This window comes from Solanum pennellii, chromosome 1 (assembly GCF_001406875.1).
Source record: "Solanum pennellii chromosome 1, SPENNV200".
Taxonomy (NCBI): Eukaryota; Viridiplantae; Streptophyta; class Magnoliopsida; order Solanales; family Solanaceae; genus Solanum; species Solanum pennellii.
Window position 1 is genome coordinate 3,172,866 of NC_028637.1, and position 11,540 is coordinate 3,184,405.

The window sequence follows — 11,540 nt, forward strand, 5'->3', positions numbered from 1 at the left end:
TTTTTTTTTTTTATAAATCGCTGCTAGGGCAGCGATTTATATTGAATTTTTTTTTTTTTTTTTATAAATCGCTGCACTGGCAGCGATATTTAAAAAAAAAAAAAATTTCTTCGTAAATCGCTGCCAGAGCAGCGATATACCTAATTTTTTTTAAAAAAAAAGAAAATTAAAAAATAATGTTAAATCGCTACCCTGGCAGCGATTTGTAAGAAGAAACATTTTGAAATCGCTGCTTGAGCAGCGATTTCATTTTTTAATTAAAAAAAAAATTTTTTGGCAAAATCGCTGCCTCAGCAGCGATTTTACTTTTTCAGTTGAAGTAAATCGCTGCGTCGGCAGCGATTTTACCGTTTTGGTTTATATAAAATTTTATATACCGTTTTGAAATTTTTGTTAATATTTTCTACCCTTTGAGTTTCGGACTCCCATTATCACCCCATCTGATATTGCCTATGCTCGGCATTTTAAAGATCAATAGATTGTGTGATAATATGTTTCAGAAGTTCACTTTTCATACTCAAAATTGTGTTATTTTGATACTGACAAAGCTGAAATTAAAATAGAAATATAAAAAATGATGTTGACAAGGTTTGAACCCCAGACCTTGGGGTTAAAATATGAAGCCTAATCTGATAGGCCAGCTATATAACTAAGCACACAGCTGAAGCAGACATGTTGACTTTCAGTTGTGTGCTTATTGCCACTTATATATAAGTAGTAGAAATATGTTAACATTTATTAACTATCATATTGTAGTTCATTTTCCATTTATTTACTATCATATTGATAACTTAATAACAAAAATATGACGAGCTATCTTTCTTGATAGTTCGATGCAAACCAAATGGACAAGTGATCTGTTCACATATATAGTAAACTAGATAAGGGATACTTAGCTCTAAACAATAAGAAATAAACACAAAATCACTAAAGGGATACTCCTAGGAAATTGCTCGAATGGTAAGCTAAAAATATTCACACTGAGTCACTACGTACGATTGACTCTTATGGAGGGAGTTAAGAACCAAGTTTGTAGTTACTTGACCCCAAGTCACACACAGACATACACTAAACAATAGACAATGACAAATATCATGACTATCGATATCAATCTAGGTCAAGATAAATGAAAAATACTTCTGAAATTAATTTTCGATATTGGTATATTATATATATTTAACTTATTTGTATCTCAAAGCTCGTTGTCTACTCAAATACTCCAATATAACACAAAAAGAAAAAACCATGAATAAACCTTATTGTTCAAGTGTTTTTGGTTTATTGATCCTATTATTATATGCTCTATTTTTGCTCCATCTTACATGCATTAAACTTTAAAGAAGGCAAAATACACACATCATACATGTATTAAAAATTTTATTTCAATAATTTCTTATGATACATTTAATTATGAATTTTAAAATGATATATGTAAAGTAAAAAATATGATTAAATTTTTTGCACGTTAAAATTAGAATATTTATTTACTTTATCATCTTTTTAAAATTTATTTATTCCTTCATCAATGATTATTTATTTATTAAAAAAATTACTATCTCAGATTGATATTCATTTGATTGCCTAAAAATATCAAATAGTAACACTTCCTGAAAGAAAAAAAATAAATTATAAAATCATTAATGTTTGTTACTATGTAATCTTGTATTAAGATAATATAATGTATTAATTTTAATGACTGATAAATTTTAAGTATTATTTTATAAATTCCGTGATATTGAAATTTTGCGCACAAATAATTTTACTAGTTTGTCATAAATTTTATTTAAACATTTAAACCATTATTTATTTCAATTGAATATATGAACATACGAAAAAGTATTCAAGTGTTTATTATAGAATAATTAAGTTAAACACAAAAAACATATAATCTTCTCTAATAGTATTACATTACATCAATACTCAATCGAAACATGCTTGAGATTTAACGATAATGCATATAATTAAAGAATATCATTTTTAAGCGATTAACGTCTTTACATAAACAATACTTGAGAATACGCGTAAAAGTTTCGAGTATAATTCAAGAATCTAATAAATGAAAATTTATCATAAAATTTTGGGAGAGTGCCACGTGTCATAATTTCTCAGTATGTTGACGTGGCGATATCCTATTGGTTGAAACAACCAATCTCAACGTGCTTCTCCCAATGACTATATTTTGACCCAAATCTTAAAACCCTTATTTTGATTTATTATTTTTTTTCCCAAATATATATATAAATAATAAGAAAAAAAATTCCAAAAACGTTACAAAAAATTCTATCTTGTTGAAAAATCTCATCTTGATCTGTCTACTCGGAGATCAGCAATTTTACTTCTGTTTTGTAAGGTAAAAATTAATTAAAAACCTTATGATATATGTGTTTTGACTTAATATTTTGATTTGGGGTTCTTTGTTTTTCCTAAAAAAACAATCTTTTATGCTTTTTATAGGATTGGGTTTTTGTTGAGGATTTGGATTTTTTGAAATTTTCAATTTATTGGGTTTTCATGTGTGTTAGAGGTAAATTAATGTAGTTAAGAGATTTGGGGGTCGTTTTTTATCCCAATTGATTTGTTTGTATGTTAAGAGGCAAATTTATTGATATCCTAGAATTGGGTTTTTGTTGAAATGTGTAGAAAGACAAAATCTTGATAAATTTGGTGAGAAATATTGTTAAAGATTGAATCTTTATTTATTTTTTTAAGATTAATGTTTTAGGATCTGAAAAGATGTTAATGTTGATTATTGTTACTGATACTTTTTTTTTGGGGCTTGTTGCAGCTTATCTCTGTTGCTGTGGGAAGAAAACTAAAGTGTTTCCTGAGTTAGTAGACTGTGAGGATGATGAATAGTGAACGATTAGCAAATGTTGCTTTAGCAGGTTCGATTTGATTCATGCGCGTTTCTTAATGGTAGCTGGATTACATAGTAAAATGAGTTTATCTTGCGCAATTCAATTCATGAATTTTCTTTTGGTAATGTATAGTATAGTGAGTTTGATTTGTTTTGTGATAACTTGGAATTTGGAAGTGAAGGAATCCATCTGCAGGATATGAGATGAGCAACGGTGTCGATTGAAATTATTTTGATAAATCTTTAGGACTCATAATTCTTAAGTTTCTTCTTTGATTATGAAGAATGGATTTATGAGTGTTTGGATATGTGTCATTTAGATTTGCGGAGTAAATAGATGCTACAACTGTATATGTATGATTCTCTTTTGTGTTTGTTATTGCTATTATACTTTCTCACTTCAGATGTGTTGTGAAACAGAACAGTTCCTTTATTCCTATGCTTAAGTTTTATCCCTTATGCTTGTCAAAGTTAAGATCAAATATCCTACTCTATAGCTGCCATAATATTTTTTTGCTCATTGTAAGAGGTCAAACCTCGGGAAATTCTCATTGGCTTCACATTACTGTCTTCCTTAGGTTTGATGATTTTAATACAATGTTCGATAAAATGGTCTGATGATTTGTGCCCACAGGCATCATTTTATGTATTTATGCTTCTGAAGTAGGCATTGGCTTATTTTCAAGGGGCCTATGGGACCATCCTTGTTACTCTTGAACTTCAATGCATGTTCAGCAAAATGTATGTTGCTAGGTTAACTGGTGTTTGTCCCTTGCTGATGCCAACTAGTTTGGGTATAAGGCCTAGTTGATTGATTGATTGATATGCTGCTGTTTAGCACCCTCCCATAGTTGGCCATTTCCCTTCAAATATCACAATCTTTTGTGGATTCTTGTTGTTGGTGTTCTCTGCAATCGACTTTCCTTGTTAGCTAGGTACTGTCAATCAAGTCATTTTAGACTATAGAGTACATGCTGATATAGTGTTGTGATGGCTGTTCAAAAGTTTCCTCGCGTTCTGTTGCCTGGTGGGTGTCTGCTCATTACCTAGTTTCCTGTATTTTAATAGGTCCAACTTTGTGGGTGTACATTGATGAATTTGTATTGAAGGGGCTTAAGATTTTTCCTTAGTGTTGGATGCTTCAATCAATCAAATGGCCTCCTGTTAGGACAGTTCAGTCAACACACCTCAGGGAGCTCTATTGCTGTTGTCCCTTTTCATCTTTTCTCTCCTTTCCCCAATGCATCATCTTTATGATTAGAAAAAGTTTCTGGTTGTGAGTGGTCTGTGGAGAGAGAAAAGGCTGCTGGTTATTCCAATTCTCTTTCTTGATTTCATGTTTTTGAATTACCTTGAGAACTCTTGTGTTTTTGGTTGTGAATTTCAGGTTTGAGTTTGGCCCCACTGGTTGTGAATGTGGACCCAAATTTGAATGTCGTGCTAACGGCTTGTCTCACTGTTTTTGTGGGTTGCTACCGTTCTGTTAAGCCAACTCCACCTACGGTATATTCCCCGGCTCTTAAGTTGCAGTCTCACTTTTATATGTTATCTGTTTTGATGTTTCTTAAACTTATTCTGTTCTACTTTGTAGGAGACAATGTCTAAGGAACATGCAATGAGATTCCCCTTGGTTGGAAGTGCAATGCTCTTGTCATTGTTCTTGCTTTTTAAGTTCCTCTCAAAAGACCTGGTTAATGCTGTATTGACGTGCTACTTTTTTGTACTTGGCATTGCTGCTTTTGCGTATGTTCTTTCCGTATGGATCATTCTACTATGCTTAGTATATTTTTATGCAATTTTCTAAAAAGTAGTTTCATTATATGTTCTAATATCATCTCTTTCTTTGGGCCTTTGCAGTGCAACACTGTTGCCTGCTATCAAACGATTCTTGCCGGAAAAGTGGAATGAAGATCTCGTAATATGGCACTTCCCATATTTCCGCTGTATGGACCGGCTCTTTTTTTTTCTTTTTAAATGAAGTAATATGATTTCATTGATAGCATCAATCAGATGCATAGACAAAAATAATGGACCACTTCTTTTTCCTATTGAAAATACTAGTTGGCGACCGGCTTTTTCTCCCCGAAAGAATCTAAATCTTGCTTTACTCACTATGGATTTTCTTCTTCCCCCCACCCTTGTAAAATCATTAATTAATGGCATTTTCCTACATACCACACTGGGTGGTACACCTTCACATCTTTGACTGGAATATGTTAGTTTTCTGCATTCTCTTTTCTCTGGAGATGATGTTTATTTGTTTCTTTCTCAGCTTTGGAGTTTGAGTTCACAAGGTCCCAGATTGTTGCTGCAATTCCTGGAACCATGTTCTGTGTATGGTATGCTAAACAGAAGCATTGGCTAGCTAACAATGTATTGGGCCTTGCATTTTCTATTCAGGTTTGTCTGCACAACTAGCGTAGTTACATTATCTGTTTGCTTTAAGATCCTGAACAACCTTCTTGCATCATCTTTTCTTCTTCTGCTGGTTGGACACTGAATTGAATGTTTGTTTCTGTTAACAAAGTTTGTCACGTCGTTCTTTCTCAAAGAAAAAAAGCTTGTCACACTGTTGCAGCTAGTTATGTTACCATTGTGTGTCTCTCTCTCTGTCTGATGAACTGTAGATCTTGTTTTGATTATTTGAAGTTGAAATAGTGATTTTGGTTGAACTGGCTTCATTTTATGCATAAGATTTTCTTAGAGTTAGCACCCAAGGGTGTGGCCTAGTGGTCAATGAAGTGGGTGAGACCTATGAGGTCGCAGGTTCAAATCCCTGCAAAGACAAAAAAACATGCTAGCATCAATCATTTCTCTAGGATCAAGTCCGTGACATGAATGTGCACTCTCTCTCTCTCTCTCTTTCTCTCTGTTTGATGTCTGTGAATCATCGAAGTCCAATTAATTTAGCCCACTCCTTTTGATCGTTACTTCTAGATATGGCATATAGATTGGTGGTTCAACTTACATTTATTACTACAGTTCACCTGCCTATGAGTCCTTTATTTTCCAAAAGCGTCCTTGATATTCTTTGAAGAAGCTCATAGCCCATAGGTCTATATAGCTTATAGCTACCATTTGGACTTTCTCCACTGAATATTGATGTTTGCTGTTTATAGATAGATAAAAAGTTAAGGTGGCATGCCCCTACTTTCCTTGTATAACTGAAGTATTGAATAATGGACTTTATTTTTCCGTTTGAACGTGCAGGGGATTGAAATGCTTTCCCTTGGATCATTTAAGACTGGTGCCATACTATTGGTAAGGAGAGAAGTTTTACTTTTATATGTACTTTCCCCGTCCCAAAATAAGTGTCACTTTAGCAAAAATCTCGTCCATTAAGAAATTAAATACTATGTGTTGTTTACTAGACTACCCTGATTCTATAAATGTTGCTTGAGAATTTGACACTTAAACAAGATGGTGTATAAGGGTGTAGTTGAAAAAACATAACAATTTTTGTCATGAATTCCTAAGGCGACACTTATTTTGGGACAGAGGTGTCATTCTGTTTATTCCTATTGGGCTATACTGCACGATTAAATAGTTGAAGTGGAACCTTTAATGAGCCATCTCCTAAGTGTGCATTACATAAACACATCCTTTTTCCCGTGTATGATACATAGTGGATCGAGAAATAAATATAGTTTCCTTAGCTTTATGTGACGTTGGTTCTGGCATTTTCTCTATGCATCAAATCACCGTCTTTGTGCTGAATGAATACTGTGTTCTTAACTGCAGGCTGGACTTTTTGTGTATGACATCTTTTGGGTCTTTTTTACCCCAGTGATGGTTAGTGTTGCTAAGTCTTTTGATGCTCCTATCAAGGTGCGTATAGTTTTTTTCTTTTCATCTAGCTTTTCTTCCAATATGTGAATACTGACCTTTTTCGTCGTTTTTACTATTTGTAATTAGAATTTGCTTTTTGTTTCCTTTTGCAGCTTTTGTTCCCCACAGCGGATTTGAAACGTCCCTTTTCAATGTTGGGTCTCGGAGATATTGTAATTCCTGGTATAACATCTTTCTTTTACCATAAAGACCTGTTGCTTTTAAATGACCTTTCTACAAAAGCCAATATATGAATTTGCGAACCTTCCATTATTTAGTTTTTGTCATAAACTAGTAATTATCCTGTTGTTCAGGCATTTTTGTGGCTTTGGCACTCCGCTTTGATGTCTCCAGAGGAAAGGGGCCTCAATACTTTATAAGTGCATTTTCGGGATATGCTGTTGGTGTGATTTCAACCATTATTGTGATGAACTGGTTTCAAGCTGCACAGGTTGGTGTCCCAGAAACGCTTGTTTCTTTGATTCTGTAGTAGGACTACAATGCCCTTGTTTTTCAACCTTCTCGATATTCTCTAACCTTGCACTCTGCATACTCCTTTTGTTCCAGCCCGCGTTGTTGTATATTGTTCCAGCTGTAATTGGATTTGTGGCTGTGCACTGCATTTGGAATGGGGATGTGAAGCCGGTAAACTTTTCTTTTTATAATCTAATCTACAACTTCCTCGCTCCATTTGTTTCCGTCTTACTTTATATGGGCCTTGAGTGTCTGTTTACTGTTCTACTCTAAATTGCTGTGTATTCAGTACTTGGTGATTCGGTCATAAAGTATAATAGTACGTCGTTTTAGGCCCCAAGCATGTCTTATTGGTCGATTTCTCTCAGTGACATCGCGTAGGATTAGATAAGTAGTAGGGATTGTCATAATTGTGTAGTTTCCTCCTCTCAACTTTAACGTTTTTTTGATAATGGTAGTGTCCACGGAAACTTGGGCACACCTCAATTCTGTCATGTACCTGCTATCTCCCATCGGCTCATGTACTGAATAAGTTTGCCAGGCAGTGCCTCCTCTAGGATTTGAACTCTGTTTCCTCACGGTTTTCATCTCATTTCATTGACTACTACCATGCCACGATGTGGCCTTCTCTCATATATACGCGTTTAAGCAAAGACTAATCTCTAATCTTGTTTTATTTTCTCCTTCTTATAAGAGCAACACTATATGGGGCTTTTCTAAACCTTTGAATTGTATTCTTGATTTTATGGTTGAACAGTTGTTGGAGTTCGATGAGTCGAAAACACAGAGCACTGAAGAAGTCGCCGCGGAAGAGAGCAAGAAAGTAGAGTGAGGCTTTAAGAAGAGTTACAGTAGGGATATATGACCTTCCAACTGATGCAGAGATTGTTGGTTAGGAAAAGAACTTTTTTTTGTTTTGTACTTTTAGATTATTGTTAGTGAAATATTGATGAGATTGGCTTCAATGTTATGTACCAAAAAATTAACATTTCAATTGTCAATCTTACTATTATTGCCCCTAACTCCATGAGATTTGAAGTTGGTTAATCTTTGCAATTATGAGGTAGTGATTACAAATTTATGACCTTTAATCACTATACCTTAGTGATGTTTTTAGTCATAGAAAGATGGTTGGTAACGTCTACGTACATCTTGTTCTTTCCTAATTTCACTTGTTACTGAGTATGTTATTGCCGTTGGTTCGAGATCTTCAATCCTTACCAGGTTTATACAATAATATATCCAGTGAAATTTCACTAAATGAAGTCTGAGGAGGTTGAGTGTATCAGACTTTACCACTATTCGAGGTCTAATAAGGTAGAATGTATGTGGACTTTACCACTATCCGAATTGGTCCATACAACAACATACCTAGTGAAATTTTGGTAAATGAGGTCTAGAGAAAATAGAGTGTATTCACTAAATGAGGTCTGGGATCTTCAATCCTTACCCGAATTGGTTTATACAACAACATACTCAGTGAAATTTCACTAAATGAAGTCTAAGGAGGTTGAGTGTATGTAGACTTTATCACCATCCGAGGTCTAAGGAGATTGAGTGTATGCAGACTTTACCACTATCCGAATTGGTCCATAAAACAACATACTCGGTGAAATTTTGATAAATAAGGTCTAGAAAAGATGGAGTGTATTCACTAAATGAGGTCTAAGGAGGTTGAGTGTATGCGGACTTTATCACTATCCGAGGTCTAAGGAGGTTGAGTGTTAGGAGGTTGATTGTATGCAGACTTTATCACTATCCGAATTGGTTTCATACACAACATATCCAGTGAAATTTCAATAAATGAGACACAGACTTCACCACTATCCGAATCTATCCATATAGTATATAATTTAAAAGTTAGATCACTTTCCTAATATCTTCAAAGGTGGATTGTTTATACAAGTGTTAAAAGTTTGGCATAACAATATTTATGCAAAACTCTTCTTTTTTTTTTTCTTCATATTTACAATAATATTTTAAAATTTGATATACAATACTAACGGTCCTTAATGTTGATAAAGCGATAAAACTATCTGAAGAGAAAAATCTTGTGATATGCCTAAGACAAAAATGTAAACAGAGGGGTATTTTTTCTACGAGAAATGGATAGATGAAGAATACGTTCCGATTTTTTTTGATAATATCGGTGCAATTTCGACACTTTTCTGGAGAAATTAATATCTCTGTGAAATCTATTGTCACCTCTCGAGCTTACACCCTAGACTTTGGCGACACACGCAAATTATTTTCGATCCCGAAATAAATCCTTGATTTGACTGACTATTTAGTGAAAGACTCAAACGATAATAGATTTAGCACATACATTTATCTCAATGTATAATCAATTGAAATGTCTGAAACTACTTAATTCAAATAATAATAATACATCGTAAAACAATCTTTAAAGGGAAGAAAATACTAAGAAATTCTTCAAACTATAACAACCTATGAAGCCTCTAATACTATGATAGATGTGGGGACAAAACCCACAAAAAATGAACAATAACATGAAATAAATTTTAAATCCTCCGAAAATCAAGGATGCTCACCAAAGCTATCTGAAGAGAAAAATCTTGCCTGTTTAATTTTTCCCCTAGGAATATTTATTTTATGTTGAGTTGTCGTGTTTAGGATGTTGATTGTAAAAGTAGAGTAGATACCAAAACGTGATATATTTGTGTGATTGATAAGTCATCAGTGTAGGAAATATACATGACATGATATTAAATGATTAGATAACAGGAGGACCCCTTAATGAGTTGGAGAAGGGTTACAACAATCCTACTGTCACATTCCGGGAGCAACCCCTATACGTAACCGGCGGCGGCGGCCTCTTTGAGGACTAAGACTAGCCTATTAGCTTACATCATTACATTCATAGATTAAAAATGCATAATTATTAAAAACTTTTCATTACTTCTATATTGAGGTTTACATAGATTTCTACATACATATAATATTTATATCGAGTATACATAGACCCTTCGTATAGGAAGATTACTTAGTCTTCTACTTTTATTGCACATAGATATATAAAATATGATATAGTCTCAAACGCATGTCTCATCTCATAACCATCTAGCAAGAGTGCAACAATTTGGGCCTAGCCCATACATCAATACAAAAAGACCACATATATGTCATACAATGTTTAGTATCCAAATGAAAAAGGAAAGAACATAGGAGCCTTAAAACTAGAACAACATCATAAGCTTGATAGTGACATTGTCCTCAGAAATTGAGGTTGAGAATTTCAAGTCTTCTTCAAAGTCATCTCAAAGCCCTTCAACGACCGGAACCTAAAATGTTAGGAAAAAAGAAAGAAAATGACGTTAGTACACCACTTGTACTAAGTATGATACAATATGCACAATTATCATGAAATTATGCTAAAAAGGGACATTTCATTATTGGGGCATATCTAGATAACATAGAGAATTTCAAAGAGTATTCCTCAACGCTCATATTGCCTTGCTTGAGATTGATAAGCTCCTCTACCTTGACTTCTCTCCTCATACTTATCAAGAAAATCTTCCTTAAATTTTTCCCACTCAATAGGATCCGACTCCTCCGGCCTATTATCCTTTCCCATGGCACTCAACACCTTGTACACAACATCTAAGAACTCTTGGGGATCCTCTCTCACCTTAGAGCCAAGAAAGATAGGAGGATTCATCCTCACAAAGTCTCTCAACCTAGACGTCATAGTGTTCTCCACAACATTCACCCTAGGAACCATACTCAAATTCACTTGAGTAGTCATAGCTCGGGATAAAGCAAGCAAAATCTCTCTAATATCACTATTACTCAACTCCGGGGAACCACCGGAACCTCATTACCTCCACCCACAATAGGGACTTGGTCACCTTGAGGAACTTGGTTATTGAAAGTTAAAGAGAACATATTCTGGAGCATATGGTTGAGATTTAAGGCAACGTTTACATATAAATCAGACTCAAAATTTCAACCTATCGAATAAATTTACAAAAATAACGACTCTAAAAATGAATAAATATTATATTTCATACCTTACAATGCCATTGTTTACTGCTTCATGTATCTACCTTATGACAAACTTTAAATAAGATATCGTGACGGTTCAAGTTAATTAGTAATTTAAAGTAAAAAAATAAGTTGAATGTCTAAATTTTAATTACTTTTTTTTTTTTATATATATTTGAGATTCAAGTTATTTCTTTCTTTTTGATAATATTTTTATGATCTTAAACTCTCTCTCTATATAATCTTGTGATCTTAAACATATTATGTGGAAGTTAAATTTAAAATTGATCCATAAAAAAGAAACATTCTTTAATGTTTCGAAATAAATTAAAATATTTGTTATTTTTTTTTTGTTAAAAAAAAACTTAAGATAATT

General features: G+C 33.6%; 1 protein-coding gene across 1 annotated transcript; it reads left to right on the forward strand.

The window, feature by feature from the left end:
* Nucleotides 1-2,213: 2,213 nt before the first annotated feature.
* LOC107010133 (signal peptide peptidase-like) lies at nt 2,214-8,215 on the forward strand. Its single transcript, XM_015209411.2, has 12 exons — nt 2,214-2,350; nt 2,786-2,885; nt 4,245-4,360; nt 4,449-4,600; nt 4,715-4,800; nt 5,130-5,257; nt 6,068-6,118; nt 6,599-6,685; nt 6,799-6,868; nt 7,000-7,136; nt 7,253-7,330; nt 7,917-8,215. The coding sequence occupies exons 2-12, from the start codon at nt 2,846-2,848 to the stop codon at nt 7,989-7,991; spliced, it is 1,020 nt and encodes a 339-aa protein (XP_015064897.1). The 5' UTR covers nt 2,214-2,350; nt 2,786-2,845; the 3' UTR covers nt 7,992-8,215.
* The last annotated feature ends 3,325 nt before the right edge of the window (nt 8,216-11,540 follow it).

Coding starts and splice junctions, on each gene's coding strand:
- LOC107010133 (XM_015209411.2), top strand. CDS start 2,846: ATGATGAATAGTGAACGATTAGCAAATGTTGCTTTAGCAG. Junction 6,686..6,798: donor CTTTTGATGCTCCTATCAAG/GTGCGTATAGTT, acceptor TTCCTTTTGCAG/CTTTTGTTCCCCACAGCGGA. Junction 6,869..6,999: donor CGGAGATATTGTAATTCCTG/GTATAACATCTT, acceptor CCTGTTGTTCAG/GCATTTTTGTGGCTTTGGCA.